Here is a 22,760-nt window from a genome sequence, read left to right on the forward strand (position 1 = left end):
CACCGTCGTACTTTCCTTTGGGTATGTGGAAATAATATCTTTAATATCTTTAAATAATAATTTGATAAATTCTGGATATTGTAGATATTTCAATAACAAAGGCTATTACTCTCTTTGGTCTGGACATTCTTATCTAACTTAAGTTTATGGGTATATGTGTTTGTTTAAGTAATACAGTACATTTTGAACCCCATGTTGTCTTAATATAACCTATTATTAAATAAAGTCCTAATCTTAAACAGCTGTTAGAAATTATTATGGAAACTTTTAGGCAGAAATGTGGAGAGAGTAGTGTAATGAACACTCATATATCTGTCACCAAGGTTTGTTTTTGTTTTTGTTTTGCCTTATTTTTTTGAGACAGGGTCTCACTCTGTCACCCAGGCTGGAATGCCGTGGTGCCATCATAGCTCATTGCAGCCTCAACCTCCCAGGTTCAGTGCACCTCAGCCTCCCAAGTAGCTGGAACCACAGGCATGCACCAACATACCTGGCTAATTTTAAAATTTGTTGTAGAAATTTAGTCTATCTGTGTTGCCCAGGCTGGTTTTTTATTTTTTAATTGACACATGATTGTACATATTGTACATATTTATGAGGCACAGATTTGTTGTGTAGTGATCAGATCAGGGTAGGGTGTCTGTCACCTCATGAATTTATCATTTCTTTGTGACAGGAACAGTCAAAAGCCTCTCTTCTAGCTATTTTATGATATACAATACTTTACTGTTCACCATAGTCACCCTACTGTGCAATAGAACACCATAACTTATTCCTCTGATCCAATTGTAATTTTAAATCCATTGACCAACCTCCCTTCATTCTCATCCTCTTCTCCTCAGTCTCTGTTAATCACTCTTCTACTTTCTGCTTCTATGATAACACCTTTTTTTTTTTTTTAAGATTCCACATATGAGTGAGATCATGAGGAATAACATGATGTCCTCCAGGTTCACTGACGTCACAAATGACAAGATTTCTTACAGCTGAATAATATTCACATTTTCTTTATCCATTCTTCCGTTGTTGGACACTTAGATTGATTCCATATCTTGGCTATTATAAATAGTGCTGCAGTAAATAGCGAAGTACAGAAATCTCTTCAACATCCTGATTTCATTTTGTTTGGATATATATTCAGCAGTGGGATTGCTGGATCATGTGGTAGTTCTATTTTTAATTTTTTGAGGAACTTCTATACTGTTTTCTATAATGGCTGTATGAGTTTACTATCCTACCAACAGTGTGTAAAGTATTCCCTTTTCTTCACATCCTCACCAATACCTAGGTGTTTTTGTTGTTGTTGTTTGTTTTTTTTTTAATAGCCATTCTACCTGGAGTGAGGTGGTATCTCATTGTGGTTTTGATTTGCATTTTCCTTATGATAAGTGATGTTGAACATTTTTTCATATACCTGTTGCTCATTGGTATGTCTTCTTTTGAGAAATGTCTGTTAAGGTGTTTTGCTTATGTTTTAATCAGACTATTTGTTTCTTTTGCTGAGTTGGTTGAATTTCTGATATATATTCTGGATATTAATCTCTTATCAGATATATAATTTGCACGTATTTTCTCCTGTTCTGTGGGTTGGCTTTTCACCCTGTTAATAGTTTCCTGGGCTGTGCAAAAGCTTTTTAGTTGGATGTAATCTCTGTCATCTTGATCTAATAATCGTTAAGAGGTGAAGCAGTAATACAGCATTTTTTGGTCCTAAAATACTGTGATAACTACTATCCAAGTCTGTGCTGTATCTTAGAATAGATTATCCAAATTTGTTTGGTGGCAAGATTCCAGACATCAAGAGTCATCTGAAATTGTATCTCAATGTATTTGTTACTGAGTTCAAACAGTGAAAGATTCTAAAGTTAAATTGCAGACAAGACATTCCCCCAAGTATTTGAGTCTACATCTCTGAAAAAAAGTCTGTCTACATAACCACTGTATTTTCTCTTCTAACCAAATTAACAGTAATTTCATAATTTCATGTCACTCAGATCTATTCAGATCCATTCAAATCACTCAAATTTCTCTCAAATATCTTTTACACTGATTTGTTAAAACCAGGATCCAATCAAGGACCATGTTATACAGACATTTTGTCATTTTAATTAAAAATAAGGGCCTTAAATTTATCAGTGATAAATTTTATTTTCTTGGTAGTGCCTCTTTGGGCTTGTCCAGTAATCAGCAAACTTTTTCTTAAAGGGCCAGAGAGTAAATATTTTAGGCTTGTGGTTCGTTTGGTTCTTATCACAACTACCCGGTTGTGCTGCATAGTCATTATGGAAACACATGGGCATGGTTGTGTTCCAATAAAACTTTTGCAAAACAGGGCAAAGCAGGCACTGGCCCATTGGCTGTAGTGTGCTGACCCTTGCCTAACCTATTATGATCTTGTTTTTTTTTTTTCCCCCTCATCTGGAACTGTTCTCAAGTTTTGTATCAATTCATTAAATAATACAATTAATATTCAACTGTTGGTGAATCCATCTGTCAGTAATAGCCACCATTTAATGAACACATACTGTATGCTATATACTTGGCATGGATAATAATATGTAATCCTTAAAAGCACCCTGGGAGGTACAGGTGATATTATCACCAATTTATAGATGAGAAAATGAAGATTTAGAGAGCGGTTAGGTAAGTGGCCCAGTGTCACATAGCTAAATGGGAACACTAGGTCAGAGCCCTCTTTTATAAGGCTTATTTTATACTATCCAACAGATACGAAAGAACGTCGTTCTAAAAGGCAAATGTTAGCTTTTCTTCATCTTGATTCTAGGCATGTGTTGAGAGACTGTCAAGTAATGTGTTGGGATTGGGACACAAAATGTCTGTTTCCTAATCTACTATTTTGGGAGCTTTATAAAGGATATGAGGTTACTTTGTATGGCGTGTCTTTCTTTTAGAAAAGAGCTCTCTCTAGGAGACCATGTGGGTTCCTATTGTGTTTGCAAATTGGTCTGTTATCAGTCCTCCCCTGCTTCTGCCATTTCTCAGATCATAGATGGTAATTTTGTGGTTAGAACCTTGAGGCCCATTTCTCTGTATCCTCACCTTCAACTTGAGTACACTTTAAGTAGCTAGATTCTTCTTTTCTATATTCTCAGGTTTATTTATTCTCTTGGCTTTCAATTAGATTTTAGGTTTATTTTTGCTTCGTTTTTATGACAGGGTTTATTGTGGCCTTTCAGTTTAAATATCTTTCCTGGTGTGGAAAATTTTAAATGCAGTAGTCTTTGATGCAATTTGTCATAAAAGCCAGAAGGTGGTGATGTTTTCCAGTTAAGGTTTCAGTTCATTGTAGTTGCTGGAGTAGTGTTTTTGAATACCACTAGAAAGAGGACCAAAAATACAGATGATGTGTTCTTGTACACAAAATCATTGAGTGGGGAAGAATGTGCTTTAACTTCTATGATGCATTTTAATAGAAAGCTAGAAATATGCCACTTCCTGAAGGGCTACAGTTTTGAAGTTTGCTTTTTTTATAAGAAGATATTTGACAAATCACACTAAGCCATTTCCTTGAGAAACAGGACAAACACCTGATCAAGCTATGTCTTAATATTAGGCCTTGGGCAGTGGGCAAATAATTGGTATTTGTATTTAAATCAGAATGAGAACAACTATTTTTCTTATATTAAACCTAATATATATATAATTTGTTTTTTTATTTTAAAAGATCCAGACTTTACCAAAAAAAAAAAAAAAAAAAAGTCACCCTGCTGTGCCAATTCTCTGAATAGAACAGTTGTTAACATTTTGGCAGATATAACTATGTAAGTGCATATGTAGATACATAAGCCAAAATGAACTCATAATTAGACATATAATTTTTTCTACTCTGGCAAACATTATGGACCTCTGTCTACATCTCTACATCTGTCTAGCTTTATAATTTATAAACTCCATTTAGTAGTCTATTATATAAGACTGTTCTGTACTTTATTTAACTAGTTCCTTTTCATTGGATGTGCAGGTTGTTTCTGTTATAAATAAAATTGCAATATATCATCTTATTATGCTTTGGTCAGTTCAGTTATTTCTTTTTTTTCTTTTTTGAGATGGAGTCTTGCTCTGTCACCCAGGTTGGAGTGCAGTGGCACAATCTCAGCTCACTGCAACCTCCGCCTTCTGGGTTCAAGTAATTCTCCTTCCTCAACTTCCTGAGTAGCTGGGATTACAGGCGTGCACCACCACGCCCGGCTGATTTTCGTATTTTTAGACAGGGTTTCACCATGTTGGTCAGGCTGGTCTCAAACTCCTGACCTAGTGATCCACCCACCTCGGCCTCCCAAAGTGCTGGGATTATAGGCGTGAGCCACCGTGCCCAGACGAGTTCAGTTATTTCTTATTGTTACTGGTTGACTATAGTTCCACATATATTTACATTTTAAATTATCTGAATACACACAGCCAGAGTATCTCCTATAGAAAGTTTTTGTACCAGACTGTAAGAGAACGCTGATTTACTCATACTTTCAACATTGTTTGATATTTGCCAATATAAGTAAGTGGCATCTTATTCTTTTAAGTTAGCATTTCCTCAATTACTAGTAAATGCAAAGAAGTGCTAAATAAATGATTAGTCTAAGAAAAAAATGAATTTTAATATCATTAGAATTAAGGGATAATGAAAACACATATCCAACTTCAGTCACACCTAAGACACTGGGTTATAATTGTCTTAAATGTTTATACAAGAAAAGACAGTTAAAAACTATTAAGTATTCAACTTAAATACTTTCATGTAAGAAATTAGAAAAAGAATATATTAAATCTGTGGAAGGAAGGAAACAATGGACATGGGCAAAAAATTCACTAGAGAGGATCAGCTACTGATAGTTTGTTCTGGGAAGAAACCAAAGTGGAAAAGCAAGATTGACGAGAGCAATAAAAAGCAGGAATAAATGATACTACAATGAAAAAAGGATAAGTAGGCTACAACAGAGACCTTAAAAGATTATTAAGACAACCATGAAGAATTGTATGCCCAGTAAAATTTAAAATTTAGAAGAAATGGAAAATTTAATTTAGCAAAATAGACTTGAAGAAAACAGAGACATGAATTATTTTAAAACTCTTAAAGAAATTGAATTTAAAAGTTTAAATTCAATCTAATTTAAAAATTGGAAATTGTCTTTAAAAATTTATCAAACAAGAAACAGTTCCAGATAATCTTCAGGTAACGTCTTCTAACCTGTCTTCCAGAGAATTAAAAAAGAAAGAAAGAAAAAAGAAATAAGCCACCTTAAATTGTTTAATGAGTCTAGTATAATCTTGATGCTCAAACCAGATAAGGACAATACAAGAAAGGAAGAGTATAGGCTAATTCTACCCAATAACTAAATGAAGTATTAGCAAACCAGATTCATCAATAGTCTTTTAAAAATCAAGAATTAATTGGATTTAGGAACATAATACTGTGTATGTATAACAAGTTTAAGAGAAATATATGAGAATGATAAGACCGCAATTGAAAGTAGAGGCTTTCTCTGGAGGGAAAGGTGAGGAGGATGTGATTTGGAAGAACTGCGTGGGGAGGCATCAGTTGTATTGTAATGTTTATTTTTTAAGCTGAGTGATAGGTACATAGATGTTCATTGTGTTCTTTTTGCCTTTTTGCATATCTTAAATATATGGTAGTGCCATGGTTAGCAGGCTTAATAGCCTTGTGAGTTTAAATGTCGCTTTCAAATGCTGTATTTTTGGTGGAGTTGCTTAAACACCTTCCCCTTGGAATCTATACAACCAGTTAAAAAAAGTCATGTATAAACCACCATGAAATATAATGAAGTATACTGTATATGCATTTTCATGAATGTTGTGTCAAAGGGCTTGTAGGAAAAAAAGATCGTTAACTCTTTTGCATTCAGTGAAAATAGGTGGCTTTGGAAATAGTTTCAGCCTTGCTAACAGTTTTTTTTTTTTTTCCATGCTTAGAATTAAAAGAAATAATTTGGAATTCTAGGTAGACGAGAAATTTAATATAGTTAGGAGTTTGAAATGTTGGATTTCATAGCATTCATACACCAAATAATTGAACATTTACAATGTGTCAGATAAGATGTTGAGCCGTGGAAATATATAGACCTATAAAACAGTCTTTCACCTCAAGAAGCTTAGAATTTAGTAGGGGAAATAGGTGATTCTGATGTTTAAGTGTAGGTACCATTATAGTCATAAACAATTTGGAATATTCCCTTCTGGGAATTAGTTTCCATCTTTCCTTTAGCTGTTTTATTGTTCTTCTTGTTTTAGTTTAAACAAAGTGGTGAGTCTGTGTTTTCAAGAATAACCTAAGCCTTTAAACTACTAATATTTAGTTAGATAGACGTGTTTAGCCCATCGATAAATTATGTCACTACACTTAAAAATACAAGGGACCTGTTAGGCAATCAGATGATTTGTAGAAACTGAGCCATTTGTCAGCCTGGCGTGGTGGCCCACACCTGTAATCCCAGCACTTTGGGAGGCCGAGGCAGTGGCTCACTAAGTCAAGAGTTCAAGAGCAACCTGGCCAAGATGGTGAAACCCTGTCTCTACTAAAAATACAAAAATTAGCTGGGCATGGTGGTGGGTGCCTGAGGCTGAGGCAGAGAATTGCTTGAACCCAGGAGGCGGAGGTTGCAGTGAGCCAAGATCGCGTTGCAGTGAGCCAAGATCGCATCACAGCACTCCAGCCTGGGCAACAGAGGGAGACTTGGTCTCAAAAAAAAAAAAAAAAAAAAAAAAAGAAAGAAAAGAAATTGAGATTTGTCTGTTTCATTGGACTGTCATTCTAATTATCCTATTGAAAAGGGATATAATATGTTTAGCTTTAAAAAGTAAATCTTTGTTAATATCCAGTTCTGTGCTCTTGTTCTACAAGATAGATGAACTGATTGCAAGTGGGCCTTTTTTCATGCTTTGAAAAATGTGGTCTTTTATGTAGGTTGCCTCTTTTAAAAAAGTATTGACTTTTTATATTGCATCTTTAATTGAAAACTTATTAAAGCAATCTTTTCTGAGCCTGCTTGTCAGGTTATTCATATTATAAAATATGAATACTTAGTAACTTATGATGAACTATTCCCATGATCTTATTTTTAAAATTTAAGTTGCTGAAATGCTGAAAAATCATCAATTTTGAATTTCAAGTCTTCTTTTTTGCATTCACACAGATTTGCTTTACCCTTTTTTTTCTTAACTTAGTTTTACTTATATCGTCCTTAGTGTTGTCCCCTCAGGCAGAACTCAAAATAGTAAATTCAGAGTAGAGTAGAACTCAAAGTAGTAAATCTGAGTCAATTTGTTTTCTCCTGTTTGATATAAAAACAAGTAAAATAGTAAATTTGATAGTTGATTCGCATGAAGTTTCTTCTTCAGTAGTTGCCTTGTGGTAGCTTATCCTCAAGGGATGTGCAACAGTTAGGATTAGGTTTGGCTGTATATCACAGAAATCCAACATGAGGGAAACTGATTTTTCTCTCATACTCATGAGGTCTAGAATTAAGAAGAACAGGGATAATAAGGAGATTCACAGCGTCAGGGGCCCAGGCTGCTTCTATCTTGTTGTTCCACCATCCTCATCCTCATTGTCTCGTGGTGCAAAATTGGCTACTTGAGCTCTAGCTCTCATCTCCAACCTCTAGACAGCAAGAATGAAAAAAGACAGAAAGGCAAAGGAGCCCTTGCTGGTTTAGTTGGTTGCCCTAAGTAGACTTCCCAGAAGATACATAACCATTTTATTTTATGTCTCGTTGACCGGAACATATTCAGGTGGCCAGTTGGCTATACCAGTTGTTGCCAGGGAGGCTAACATCTATAGTATTTTATTTCTGCCACATTGTACTCAGCTAAACATCTGAGCTCTGATCATTATGAAGTCAGGGTGGAATGGATGTTGGGGTAAGCAGCCAGGAGCCTAGCAGAAAACCTGCTGCTGTCCAGATGGCTCAGTAACTGGGCTCTGATGTAATCATGGGAAGTAGTGCTAAGAAATCCTCTGCCTGTTGATTTGAACTTATTTCATCAATAATTACTGTCATTTACTGTTACAATATCCTAGATATATATGCTAAGTACTTTTCATACATTATATAATTTTCACAACACTGCTCTGTGGTAGGCATGATCTGTTCCATGTTATATATGAGAACACTGAGACACAGGTTACATAACTTGCCCAAGTTCTGATAGCTATTAAGTGATGAGTCAGATGTTGCACGTGCTAAGACCAATGGTAATAAACTGGCCCTGTGCCTCTGCTTTTTAGTCTGTCTGCCTATATATCTATCTATCAGTTCCTATTGTCACCCCTGCCTCACTCCTCATACATAAAAATTATTTGAGGTAGCTCAAACATGCACAAAGAACAGAAAAACAAAAAGATACACAGATTGAAGGGAATATGGGAATATAAGAGTGAAAAAATATAATGAAGTTGAGGTACAGTTGATACACAGAGTTGAATGCCATATGGTCTTATAGAGGTGTCAGAAGTCTTGGTCTGGTTTGCCACTGTGTTCTATCAGAAACTGAAAGGCAGAGAAACAAGACCTTCTTTATTTAGACTCTTGGCCCCTTCACTGTTCTAGTTATATAATAATTTGAATCCTTATTATAAAGAATACTAGTTTTTTACATTGTGGCTGCAAGGAATTTTAAAGACAAGTATAGTATGTTTTTACCATTTTCTGATCTTTTTGTGAGTTAAGTCAAATTGCCGTTTATTTTTTGAAGTGTGAAAACGCAAAGAGAGAATTTTTTAGCTGGGTCATGGGTCACATACTTAGTAAAAACTGGGGCTTGTTTGTTTGTATAAATCATAGGAGTCTCGGCAAATACATGTTGGAAGATTCTGATCTCGATAAAAATGGTATTATGCAAATTATTTGATAGAGCTTCTCCTATATACCCAAGTTTGCAGACTCCTTGACGACAAAAGACTGCCTTAATCATTTTTTTGCCTCCATTATCTTCAGTGTATAGGTGTTCAGAAAGAAAATAATGAATGAATGGTTAGTAATGAGAAAAGTCTCGTAGTAAATGTTATTCATATTTTTGCTGCTTTAAACTTAAGTCAATTACTCTGCTTGAAATAGAAGTATGTCGTATTTTTTATAGTACCAGCAAGTTGCATGAGAAGGGTTGTATGCCGCTAATGGTTAGACATTGGGACCAGAGTCCAACCCTTGAATGTGGTGCATTTGGGGATTTGTCATTGCTGTGGTACACCTGGAACATAGTGTTTGTAGAGGTGAATAGCAGGAGATAAGTCTGGCAAGCTCCTGGCAAGTAAAAGTTACTTTTTAGTTTAAGGAATGAAAGTTAGGCCTAGATTTTGAAATATATTAGATGTCGTGTTAGTTTTTTTTAAAATGACATTTTTAGTGGGGAGAAGAAAGGACATGATTTGGTTTGTTTTGACAGAGCCTCACTCTGTCTCACAGGCTGGAATGCAGTGGTACGATCTCGGCTCACTGCAACCTCTGCCTCCTGGATTCCAAGTGATTGTCCCACCTCAGCCTCCCTAGTAGCTGGGATTACAGACATGCACCATCATGCCTGGCTAATTTTTGTATTTTTAGTAGAGACCAGGTTTCACTATGTTGGCCAGTCTGGTTTCGAACTCCTGACCTCAGATGATCCAACCACCTTGGCCTCCCAAAGTGCTGGGATTACAGACGTGAGCCACTGTGCCTGGCCAGGGACATGATTTGATTCTAGCAACATTTGAAAAATAAATAATATGGATTCATTTTTTACATTTCAATTTCAAAATTGTGAAAAGTGAATTAACAACATTTAAGTTTAATGACTTTATTTTGTTTTATTTCTCAGGATGTGATCTTCGTGGTGGAAAGCTAAATTTTAAAACCACCCCAATGGATGCAGACAGTGATGTTGCATTGGACATTCTAATTACAAATGTAGTCTGTGTTTTTAGAACAAGATGTCATTTAAACTTAAGGAAGATTGCTTTGGAAGGAGCAAATGTAATTTATAAACGTGATGTTGGAGTAAGTATCTGAGTTTTCGTATTTGTACTACATAGCCTAATTTTATAGTTCTATGACTGATACTAAAATGTATTCATTCTACAGATGGTTTATGAGCACCTTACCATGTGCTGGTTGTCCTGGATACAGAAGTGAGCCCTGTAAAAGCAATCCCTCCTCTCATGGAGGTGCAAGCTTTTGTACATAGAGTGCTGGTACCTGAATCAGCAAAGAACTCATTGGTTACAGAGACATTTTATTGTTCTCTCAATTGATTTTAACTGAAGAAAGGGACCTTTATATTCACACGTGTACCTATTCAAATATAATTACATTTGAATGATGCCTTAATATATATTATAATTTTTATAATATTTTAATTGTCATATTCTTTAACTAAGGTAAATGGTTTTCTTTCATAACAAACTGCTGAAAATAATATGATTTATATCTTAACCTGGACATCTTAAAATTTAAACCTGTAATATTTTAAAGCCTGAATATTAATAAGTAATAATAAAACCTTAGTGTTTTGAGATTAACATTATAAAAGACATTGGATGTCATTATAAACCAAAGATTGATGAGATGAATATGTATTTTACACGTTTATTATGAAAATTAAGAATGTATCTCAAGGCTCTATTTAGCTGTAAAAATTAGATGCCAGGATACCTTTTTTTTTTTTTTTTTTTTTTTAGTGAGACAGAGTCTCACTCTTTCGCCAGGCTGGAGTGCAATGGAGTGGCACGATCACAGCTCACTGCAACCTCTGCCTCCTGGGTTCAAGCAATTCTCCTGTCTCAGCCTCCCGAGTAGCTGAGATTACGGGTGCACACCACCACGCTCAGCGAATTTTTGTATTTTTAGTAGAAATGGAATTTCACTGTGTTGGCCAGGATGGTCTCAATCTCTTGACCTCGTGATCCACCCACCTCAGCCTCCCAAAGTGCTGGGATTATAGGCGTGAGCCACCATGCCTGGCCGTCATTAATTCTTTGAGACGGAGTCTCGCTCTGTCGCCCAGGCTGGAGTGCAGTGGCGCGATCTCAGCTCACTGCAAGCTCTGCCTCCCGGGTTCACGCCATTCTCCTGCCTCAGCCTCCATTCTTAGTACTAGAAACTAAGTAAAGAGAAATTAAATTCAATTAAAAATTTCAGTGACTCACAAAGATTTTCAAGTTTGTCGGCAATCCCATCTTTCCTTTAGAAAAGTAATAAATATGTCTGCTCAAAAGTTCAGAGAGGAATATGCCTAACATTGCTTTGGTACTTCAGCATGACATATGGAAAAGAAGTAATTTTTTTAAGGAAGGTTAATTGAAAAATCTGAGTTGATAGACAAGCTGGTGGTGGTGAGAGACAATTAAATGTAGGATAAACTCAGTCAAGTGTTTCTCAGTCACTTGTATATGAAATTTTATAATGTATTTTAGTTCAAATTTTATCTTAATCTTTGGTAAATTTTGAGTCTGCCCAGTTTTAATAGCATTCTTGTTTGATAATATGGCATATGACAGAGAATGAAGAACACAAAATGTAACAAAAATTTTAAGCAGAAACGTCTGATTCATTTATATGTTAGTCAGTGAGTATTTATGTCTTTCTTACATAGAATGAGCATCTAACAAATATTTCCATTAATGAAAAGTTGGAATGAAAATTTAAATTTGCATATTTTCTTGGAGCTTAGTCCTTGACCTATTTATACACACTCTGTAGTTATTTCATTGTAACTTATAGCTTTAAATGCCTTCCAAAGCTAATGAATTTCTAATTACATCTCCAGCTCCAACGTTTCTCCTTTATTCAAGATGCCGATGTTGAACTTGAGTATGTAATAAGCATCTCAACTCTAGGATGCAATATAAAGTAGTGATGGGTACCATGAAGCAGCAGAAAGCAGAGTTAGGAATTAGAAAGCGATGAAGGGATGGGTGTTTCAGGGAAATGATTAGGGAGGGCCTCTCTTCAGGAGGTGACATCTGGTAAGAGACCTGAATGAAGTGAGAATATTGAGGGGATAATATTCCAAATGAAAGCAACAGCTACCGCAAAGCTTCTGAGGCATGAACAGATTCGGTGTGTGTGAGGAACCATGCAAGTTCCAGTTATGTGACTGGGGTGGAATGAGAGTTGAATTGTTCATATACTTGGAGTACATTGATTTCAAGTGTATAGAGAGATTTCTGTACACCTTGTATTTTTAATTAATCAAATGTCTTTTTGGATTAATATGTTCTTTGTGTTCAGTATTGTACTTGATTTCAGAGTGGGTGATTTGGAGACCAGTTATTGCAGTCTTGGATAAGCTTGGAGAGTAGTATTTGGACATAAATATGACTATATAGAACAGAATCTTATGCGAAAAATAATGCTTATGAGGTAATCAGATTTTTTTTCCCCCAGAAAGTATTAATGAAGCTTAGAAAACCTAGAATTACAGCTACAATTTGGTCCTCAGGAAAAATTATTTGCACTGGAGCAACAAGGTAAATGCTACTTGGGTTTTTTATTTTTATTTTTTACTTTTTCCCTCATGGAAAGAACATTTTCCTAGACTTAACAGCAAAATCATATGTAAAGTTTGTTATGTTCCTCAGTATAAAATTTATTTCCTGTGTAACTGATAATCTTTTTCTTTCCTTAAAACCGTAGTGAAGAAGAAGCTAAATTTGGTGCCAGACGCTTAGCCCGCAGTCTGCAGAAACTAGGTTTTCAGGTAACGTTTTCGAACCGTAACTAAACTACAAATATTCAAGGATTTATTTTTGTAGAATTAAAAATTGTAATAGACTCGAAATCACTATACATACTATTCTTATGATTAAACTTTTTCTAGGTTTTTTAATACTGCCCTTCAGTGTGAAAATTAGTAGCAAAATTTGGCCATGTGGGTATTTGTAAAGGATCCTAGCTTTTTCCCTAATTCCTTTCCATAAAGAGACTTGTTTCCTCACAAGTTAATTTCCTTTTCAACTCTTTTAAGTGTTTTCACCTCTGACGTACACAAACAAAATGGTTTTTGGTCATCTCAAGAATGCCAGGTCAGAGTGGTGAATACAGAATGGCAGAGGCCGTTGACAGGGACACACCAGCTGGCGGACTCTCCCACTTGTAACGTGACTGTCACTGGCATGTCAGCCTCATCACTATAACTTGATAGAGGTATACCTTTGAATAAAATGATTACATATTATGGACTTGCTAGGTCACTTGCAAATGATGAATAAATGAAAGATAAAGATGAGAATGGTCCCTGAAGATGAGGGCAAGGCTGTTTGGGATTGAGACAAGTTTGTAGAAGTGGGGATAGGAAGTTACCTTTCCCTCTGATGACTCAGTCTCTCTGAAGTAGAGGGTGATAGGAAGAGACTGAACGGCTGGTGGGGAGTGGGGGGTTGGTGCTTGAGGAGGGTGGCGGTAGAGAGAGTCTTGAGTTGTACTGTGATTTGAGAGTGCTGCCACTTTGCGGTTTCCTGGCTTTGCACAACTGCTGTGTGCAAGGCTGAGTTGAAGGATAGTTTGCTCACCCAAAATTGTGGTTTTAGGAGGAATGTTTGAAAAGATAATGAGATGAAACGTTGAAGATGTTGGTAGGAGTGGCCAAAGTTATTAATGTTAAGAGCATTATTTTCAGCCTTGGAACTTCTTTTCTTAGTGTAACAGAAGTGTTGAGAGAAATCCCAATTAGTTAGAAACAACTTTATCACTCTATCCCCAGAAAGAAAATAAACATCTAGCTAATCTCACAGAAATGTCATTTTGCCTTATTGCATATGAGAAAAACAGCTAACTTTTGGAGCCCAGTGTACACTCTGTATTTACTGACTTTAAAGTGACATCTTTTCCATTTTTACTCTAGCAGGATGACCTGGACTTAAATTTTCTCCCTCACTATTCTCTCTCCTTTCTCAGTAGTTTTAAATATTTTACTTAAAGTATTAAATAATTAAACATATAATTAGAAAGACCCATACTGTTTAATCATGCAAATACCTCAGATTTTAATTTTTTAATGGAGTTTTTGAGCTTTTTAAAAAACTGAATTAAAGCTTTCCATGCTACGCAACTTACAGTACTAAACATACACTTAAAATGTTTTTGTTTTATCTTGTTTGCTCTTGTTTTTAAGGATTGATGGTTATTAAGGATTGCCATGATGAGCAGATTTTTTGTTTGTTTCAAAATAAATTTATTGAGTTTTACCTCTCTCCTAAAGGTAATATTTACAGATTTTAAGGTTGTTAACGTTCTGGCAGTGTGTAACATGCCATTTGAAATCCGTTTGCCAGAATTCACAAAGAACAATAGACCTCATGCCAGGTAAGTCTTTGAAGCAATTTATCTTGATAAATTACCAAATTTGAAATTACTAGTCAGGGTATAAATATTTATATTAATTGTGGCTTATTTTGTGTAGTTACGAACCTGAACTTCATCCTGCTGTGTGCTATCGGATAAAATCTCTAAGAGCTACGTTACAGATTTTTTCGACAGGAAGTATCACAGTAACAGGTATTCTATGATATTGAAACCAAACTTGTCAATTATGGATTGAATGATACAAGATGCTCATACCAAGATAGAAATAATGTGTGATTTGTTCCTTTCAGTCACTTCTGCCCTTTAAGAGGAACCAGTCTCCTGACTTTTAACACTGTAGATGCATTTTACCTACTTTTGTACTATTTATAAATGTTACACATACTATTTTGTGTCTTTTTTCACTCAGCATTATCTTAGTGAGTTTCATCTATATTATATTCTGTGTAGTTGTATGTAGATCATTCATTCTTATTGGACAAAGTTTCCAGTGTAGAGCTTTAAAAATATTCTGGTGGGCCAGGTGCGTTGGTTCATGCCTGTAAGCCCAGCACTTTGGAAGCCTGAGGCGGGCTTATCACAAGGTCAAGAGATCAAGACCATCCTGGCCAACATGGTGAAACCCCGTCCTACTAAAAATACAAAAAATTAGCTGGGTGTGGTGGTGAACGCCTGTAGTCCCAGCTACTCGGGAGGCTAAGGCAAGAGAATCATTTGAACCTAGGAGGCAGAGGTTGCAGTGAGCCGAGATTGCACCACTGCACTCCAGACTGGCAACAGAGTGAGACTCTGTCTCAAAAAAAATACATATATATATATATATATATATTCTGGTATATGTATCCATAGTATTTTTTTTTGTAAATTCATGATATCTTACATTTAAAATTCTCAGAAACTCATTTTATAAATTTCACAGAGGTTTTACATAAGCAAAATATTAAATATAATTGGTACCTGTTTGTTATGTTTGTCTTGCTATATCTTTTGAATCTTTATTTGGAGAAAGGGTGGTTTCAGAAAACTAGGCATTCATGTCAAAGGGTAGCATTAGCATGCTGTGTGACATTTTAATGGTAGTATGATTATAAATTGTACGGAGGCATTGCTTGGGAGTCAGGCCCAACCTTAGGCAAAAAAGAATTAAAGAAAATGTCTTTAATGTCCTTGAGCTTTGTTTTTTCTTTCTTCAATCCGTAGAGGAAAATAATTTAGTCTCTCAACAAACAAACTTTAGTTTTGACTCATCCCATGGGTTTTTCCATCTTCCTTGGGGACTTTCAAAACGTGTTCCCAAGATCCCACCTGCATCTTAAATATGAGATGATAGGAGATGAGTCTGTTTGTTCCCTTCTTTCAGCTCTCTGTTTCTACACTTTGGAGCCTGGATGTCTGAGAAGCCCCAAAGCCTATTGATCAATCTCTACTAAGTATATAATAAAACAATGCATATGTAAAACTCTGTATTTACTGAGTTACTAGATATTAAACAAAACAATAACAAACTGAAGACAATTGACTTGGTTAAGTAGTATGCATTATTTACTTAGATCAGGAATATCCTATGAAATGTTACTGAATTGGTTTCCATGAGCAAAGCATAGCAGCGTGGGGGTAAAGTGAGTCAGGAAGGACCTGACCAAGATAGGATGTGGTTAGGACCTTCAAAGAGTTTACAGTGGATGGATTTGTTAGTTTCCTGGATCTTTCAAAGAGGTAAGTGTGTATTGGTGAAGCCATTTTTATTCAAAATAAATTTTATGAGAATAGTTTCATTGTCCTTTTTTATGTTTCTTTTTAGTGATTTGAATGAAAGATTACATTTTTATAAAGTTGTTCAAGAATTAGCATAAAGCATGGTCAGCTCCTAGCCTTGTGCTTTTTTTGTTTTCTATTGACTTGTATAAGCTCTGAGGGTGAAATGACCAGATTGGTAATAAATATGTGGATACCCCGTGGTGGTAAATCTGTGGAGATTTTTAAATCATATATTTTAAAACAGCATTCTGGTTTCCCAACATTTTGGTAGCAGCTTTGTTTCACTCTGCTGTGTTCCTCCGTATTCGTGAGCCTCTGTTGTAGCCTAACCAGAAGCCAGATGACAGTGATTTAAAGGATAGCTGTTATCTAGTCCCATTTGTTACTCCTTCCTTTCATGTACATATTATATTACAGTGCTTTTTATATTAGTCCATGATAGTTTGTATGCAGTTTTTTTTCAGTCTGGTGCCCTAAAACAAAGTGAATAACCTCATTTTGTGTTTCATATGTCCTTTAATTGCCCAGAACAAAATCTGTATTATTTTTACTTATTAAGGCTATGTGTATAATTTTATGTGTAGTTTTTTTTTTAAACAGTTAACTTGATATTCTATACCACTTGAATATTTTTAATTCTGGAAAATCAGTTTTTCCTAGTGCTCCGTGTTCCAACTCTTCTCACTCCTTCCTCCATTGTGTTTGTTACAGGGCCCAATGTAAAGGCTGTCGCTACTGCCGTGGAACAGATTTACCCATTTGTGTTTGAAAGCAGGAAGGAAATTTTATAATTCACCACTTAATTGGTTAGAATCTCTAACTGAGCACCTTTTAAACCTGCTGCACATTGGACTCAAAAGGAAAACTGGACCAACAGTAATTGAGGAAATAGACTCTTTTATTCATTCACGGCTACAGTGTAAGCTCCAGTCCCTTTGGATTTTATTCCAAATCTTGCTGTAATATAAAAGGAAGTTTACAAGACATGACATTGCTGCTTTTACAAAAGGACATTCTATTTATTTTCGCAGTAATTCTCATGTCCCCATAAGCAGAGCTGTCACAGTGTGCACTACCTTAGATTGTTTTATTGTTGTCATTGTTATTTTTTTCCATTTTGAGCTAATGTGTTTTATTTGTGAATAGTCTTTTACATTTTTGTATGCTGAATATGGGCACCAAAGAACCTGTAAAAGTTATCTTTTTCAATTGAATGTGCACAAATAAAAGTTTGGAAAAGATCTTTCTTCATATCCATTCTGTAACTTTTATTCCCCATTTTCTATTTTAACAAAAATTGTATTCATACTTCTTTTTTTTAAAATCTATGCAAGCTTAAGACTTCGGCTAAAGTGTGTTGGCTTCTTTTTGAAGTGTTTTGTGTGTGTGTGTGTGTATATATATATATACATATATATATATATATATATGCACCACATGTGTATAGTATCTTTTAATGCCCTGTTACCAAATAACAAATAGGAATTTTTCTTCTTGCAGATTAGAAATAAAAACGTGTATATAAACTCTAGGGAACCAGATTAGAAGTTTACAGATAAAGGATAATGTTTTATGTTGCTAATTTAATATGATAGAAAATGTTAAATAACTTGTAAAGGTTAAGAAATTGTAGTTTTAAGAAGAGAAACCTCTTACCCACTAGATTGACATGAGAAAGAAGCTGTGATGAATGGTGCCTCATTTGGACCTTTGTTTTTCTGGAAAGACTCAACACCTGTAGTTGTAGAGAAGTGATTGAGGTTCTTGACTTTAATCTTGGGTTGGTGCCCAAGCCTATACTAAGAGTCTTGTCAGAAGTTGGTAACATGGAGATGTTTTAACAAGAAGTGCCCACAAGCTGCCTCTGTGCCACAATGTAATTATCAAATAGCCCCACTTGAATTTGAAAGCCATTTTGTGCGATACTGTCCTTCCCCTTGCTGTATCTTATTTAATGGAGTTAGAGTGACTATTCAGTATATGAGATTGCTACTCTTAAAGTTATAATAAATACGCATTTATGAAACAGTGTCTCTGGCTCACCCAGGAGCCCTGATGTGGTAATACAAGATCAAGCTGTAGTTGTGCCCTGTCATTTAGGTTTAGGAGTTTAGTGTAATCAACAGTGATTATACCTAGAAATAAAGCTGAGTGGAGAGTCCAATTAGCTTCTCAGGAGAAACTTAATGGAGACAATATTCCAACACAATGTTCCACAAAAACTTGTATTTCCAAAATGTTTTTAAACCTTTGTGGAAAAATTGCAACATCCTAACCTCCATATATAGTACGTTTTCCTTACTGTATTATAAAATCTTGAAAACCTAGCTTAGGCACTGCACTGAAGAACACATATTATTTTTATCTTTTTTCTTCTCAATGCCTTCCCTAACCTGCTTCTTATTCCAAGGTGGAAAGCAAAGGCTAACTTACATTTTTCCTTCTTGTGAAATATTTCATTGAGATTTTTAGACTTTTATTTTTCCTTTTTTTTAAAAAAAAAAGTGTTTATTTCCTTTAATTTAAGATTCAGTAGGATAGCCAAACTCATAAATATAGAGAATAAAATTACATGAAAGAGTTACAAGCTCACTGTTTTAAAGACTTGACATTTTTCATTTAGTTTTAATTAACAGTAATAAGTCACCTCCTGTTTTGCAATATTCACCAAAAAAAGAAATATAGAATGGGGGAAAACATGCTTATATAGCCAAGGTACAGATCCAGATGATGTAACCTTTTTAGTATTCGCATGACTTGAAAACTGGGCAGATCAATAGCTAATCGAAGTGCTTTATCTGAAGGGAGAGGGTAAAGACAGTGTGACCGGGTCTGTTTTCAGGGCTGCCCAGTGAGCCTTACCTAACAGTGTCCGTGGGTAATTCGCTAACCATAACAAAGATAGGAAGAAGTGAGTGCTCTGATGTCTTCTGCTGGCTCTCCATAAGTACTGTAAATTTTTTTTATAAATAAAAACTGTGAATATATATGTACAAGTTGTAAGTATTTCCCCCTTTTTATTTTTGAAAATCAAAAAGCTTGATTTGGTGTGGTGCAATGGATATTGGATAAAAATTTGAAGACAAAATTATTTAGTTACAGACTCAGGATAATAAAAGAAAAATATAAAAGAATGCTCGAGATACTGAAGTCAAGGTCACTAGTAATACACTGGCTAGGTTGATAAACAATTTCCTGCCCATTTATAATGAAGAGCTAAACAAAAAAATACCTGAAGTATATATATAGTGTTTGAACTATAAACACGGAAGGAAACGTGGGGCAGAACACACTTCCCTTCTCTTTTCAAAAACAAAAAACAATGCATGCTCTGATTTGCATATGAAATACACCATGATAGAATTGAGATCTCAAATCTCCTTTCCTTTTAGCTTCCCCCTGCCAATTTTTATACAGATAATACACTGCAGATCCAGGCCTTTTAGTCAGTCTCCTGAGTCTCTGATACAGTTTTACTACTTACATAGGTTTATAGTCTCTCCACATTGTTATAAAGGAATGTAGTAGATTATGTTTCCTTATATATTGGGACAGTTTGTTAGGAACCAATAGGAAAATTCCAAGCTAAATAAAAAGGAGCTTTGGCTCCTAGGATTCTCTTTTCTTCAGGTTAATCATATTTTAAAATTCTTTTTCAAATTAGGTTCTTTGTGCTTTTAAGTTTTTTGTGTGTCTTCCATCACTTATTAGTAATTTAACATGTTATTTGGTTCAAGATTTGATTGTAGATTTTCTATCATACCCAAATTTTATTAGTAAGACCTCTTACCAAGTCTTTAAAATCAATTGGAGAAGTAGAGCACAGTTCATTGTTGTGTAGGTGAAACCCACATTGTTGGTACAGGGGGCCATCATAGAGAAGAACATGGGAATTGTCCTGATGTCTGAATGTCATTTATTGTGTCTTCAGTCATCTGAAAGTCATCATCAATTATAGCCTGTGTACCGTAACCTGAGGTAGTGATATTCCTGAGGAGTGTGAAGAATTGCAGGACACTGTGGATTACTATACATTGTCATGAAAGCCTTACGAGGAGGCAGCTTTTCTAGGCTTGACAATAACTTCAACCTAATTGCTTAGAGATTTGGATAAATAACCTAATGGCCTGACTCCTTTTCTAATGTTTTACTAACAGCTACTTCTAAATAAATATGGTCCCAGGATTTTAAAATTGTCTTTTCTATGCATTTTTTAAAAATGGAAAAAAATGCTCATTTTTCTCAACTATTGCAGAATTATTTTAATATTTCACAATATTAACATGAAATTCATAAAAGGATATTTTGCATTAAATTGTAGTTTATAGTTCATAAAATAAGCTCTATAATCTTTATACTTGTTGAATGTAACTAGGAATTACCACTAAAATCCTAGCCAGGACCCTCTCCTAATCTAGATAGAATATATGGGCAGTTGTCCACACTGTGTTCTGGTTCTTTTTTGCGTAAGATCCAGTGCAAGTAGTGTCTTGGTAGGCAAAAACTGTACCCTCATGTCCAGACCACTTGTGTGTCTGAATAATAAAGCTGCGACTGGCCTCTGTACATACATAGCTTAAGGCAGAGGTTGATGTCTTCACTAGGACATAGTCTATTCAAAGGCTGCTCTGTGAAGAAGGTAGAAAGTATTAAACCAGCCAGTAACTTTTTTTTTTTTAACCTGATATCCTGCTCAGAATAAGAAAGGGATCACTTAGGACCTTGTACCTCATATACCTTTTGAGGTTCCTTTTGGGGAAGAGGGGGATTAAAGGCTGTCTTTATCATTTCAGAGTGTCTCTTCAAAACCAGTTCCATGACACTGAAAAGAAAGCACAGGAGTCGCAACTATGCATTGGTCCAAAGACACCCTCCTAAGTGTTCTGGCACTATCCACGTTCAGAAGGTGTTGAGGCCATTAGGTCTCTGGAGAAAGCTGCCTGGATTGGCCCCTACCACACAGCTTGTTACACTCCAAGAGCTGTTCCTGGGGTTTTCTTTTTTGAGGCTGTTTTGGCACTAATTCTTCTTGGTGATGACTCATAAAACAAATGTTGTTTTTCACATAGTTCCTGAAAGAGAAAGAGGCACTAATGAAAATGTCATTCTTAGTTTACATGAAAAAAAATGTGTAGGCTATTATTTTTTAAACCACCCTGGGGCTTTAATGTTTTAGCTATGCAAAATAAATACATATTTTTATTAAGAATCCTGCTGCATCATGAAATTCAGTATGCCACAGACTTTGGTCAATCTCATGCAAGGGGTAACAGTGTCTTCTCAGAATACAATCCCAGCAGTCAGCTCTGTGGGGAAGGATTCCAAGGATAGTATTACATACAGAGAACCAGTGGAGGTTTCATCCCAGACCTTATTTTTTTCCATTTCTCAAACTCTAGCAATGTGCCTATATTTATATCTCTTCTATGTTATCCCTCACTCCTGCATTAACAAATTTTTCTACAGGATTCTTCCCATCAGCATAAAAAGATGCTATTGTATTTTACCCTTACTAAAAATGAAGAGCTGCCTTTGAACCTCCCTTTTCAAATACCTTTTTCTGTGATTTAACCAATGATTTGAGTGGCCACAATATGTAGGTAGAATGGGTTGAGTAGATAAAGACTCCTGTTTCCAAGGAGCTTACATAGATTTTAGAGGGTAGACAAGCTTATAACTTGAAGTAGTAAAAGTGCAAATGAGAAATAAACGGGGAAGGAGAAAAAAGGATTTAGTTGGGTGGGAGAGGACAGACTGTATTATACAGGTGGCATGTCTCTAAAGCAGTGACAATGATCAGAAAATGGAATGAAGTTAGGGAGGGAACCCTGCAAAGAATCCCAGAGACCTGAGAAGTTGGGGCAGGGAAACAGGTTGGTATCTGGAGGGAAATCTGAGGAAGGTATTTTTTCAGGATGGGAAATACTGCAGCTTTGTGCGTGTGTGTGTGAGATGATAATCCCATAGGAGGGGGAAATCGATGCAGTCAGTGTACAAATGGAAGCACTGGCCTTTGCAACAAGGCAGTGTGTGTGGGCATAGATGTAGGTAGGTTAGTAGATCTTGTGGCAGGAGGACGAGGTAGTCTCATATTTTCTCAGTGAAGTAAAAAGCAAAATAATTAGAGTGAAGAAGTGGGAGGGGGTGCTGGAGGCTTGGGAAGAGTATTGGTGTGAAGTAATCATCTTCGAAAGTAGGAACGTCAACTCACCAGGGAAATGTGGTATATTGCAGGGTATTCCTCAAGAGCTACTTGAGTTTTATGGTCATAAGTTTAAAACAAAGCCGATCAGCATAGTTGTGTGTTTGATTCAGCCAGGTTTAGCTCCTTGAATGCAGGGGTAAAATAAACTAAGAGTTGACTTGGTCAGAGTTAAGGTTTGCCTGAGTGATGGAGGGAGAGAGAAGAGGGTAAAGGGAGAAGGGGAAACGCAAAGAAGTGGCCTTGGTGGTGGGCCATGGAAAGTAGGAAGCAGAGTAAGGAAGGAAGGGAGAGTGTGGGCCTCCAGGTCGTGGTAGGGCTGAAGACTTGAAGTGCCAGTACGTGAGGCAGCGGGCTGGAGAGATGAGTGGTTAGAGGGTGAGTGGAATGCTTGTGAATGAAGCAATGATTGGAAGTGAGTCTAGGGTGTGACCATCCTGCTTTTCTGTTCCCCTTCACAGCAAAATTGATGCAAGGAGTGGACTGTT

General features: G+C 35.9%; 2 protein-coding genes across 3 annotated transcripts in view; one reads left to right on the forward strand and one right to left on the reverse strand.

Annotated features, from left to right (window-relative positions):
- The window catches only part of TBPL1 (TATA-box binding protein like 1), a 35,673-nt gene extending 18,362 nt beyond the window's left edge, over window positions 1–17,311 (forward strand). For both annotated transcript variants that reach the window (XM_055264578.2, XM_055264569.2), the window contains 6 exons: window positions 9,829–10,007; window positions 12,396–12,478; window positions 12,645–12,708; window positions 14,209–14,312; window positions 14,410–14,504; window positions 16,782–17,311. In XM_055264578.2, coding sequence (XP_055120553.1) covers window positions 9,873–10,007; window positions 12,396–12,478; window positions 12,645–12,708; window positions 14,209–14,312; window positions 14,410–14,504; window positions 16,782–16,861 — 561 coding nt within the window. In that variant the 5' untranslated portion in view covers window positions 9,829–9,872 and the 3' untranslated portion in view covers window positions 16,862–17,311. The remainder of the gene's footprint in view (window positions 1–9,828; window positions 10,008–12,395; window positions 12,479–12,644; window positions 12,709–14,208; window positions 14,313–14,409; window positions 14,505–16,781) is intronic.
- Window positions 17,312–18,529: 1,218 nt separating this feature from the next.
- The window catches only part of SLC2A12 (solute carrier family 2 member 12), a 61,177-nt gene continuing 56,946 nt past the window's right edge, over window positions 18,530–22,760 (reverse strand). The window contains exon 5 of the mRNA XM_055264555.2: window positions 18,530–21,142. Coding sequence (XP_055120530.2) covers window positions 20,989–21,142 — 154 coding nt within the window. The 3' untranslated portion in view covers window positions 18,530–20,988. The remainder of the gene's footprint in view (window positions 21,143–22,760) is intronic.

This window comes from Symphalangus syndactylus, chromosome 2 (genome assembly GCF_028878055.3).
Source record: "Symphalangus syndactylus isolate Jambi chromosome 2, NHGRI_mSymSyn1-v2.1_pri, whole genome shotgun sequence".
Lineage (NCBI taxonomy): Eukaryota > Metazoa > Chordata > Mammalia > Primates > Hylobatidae > Symphalangus > Symphalangus syndactylus.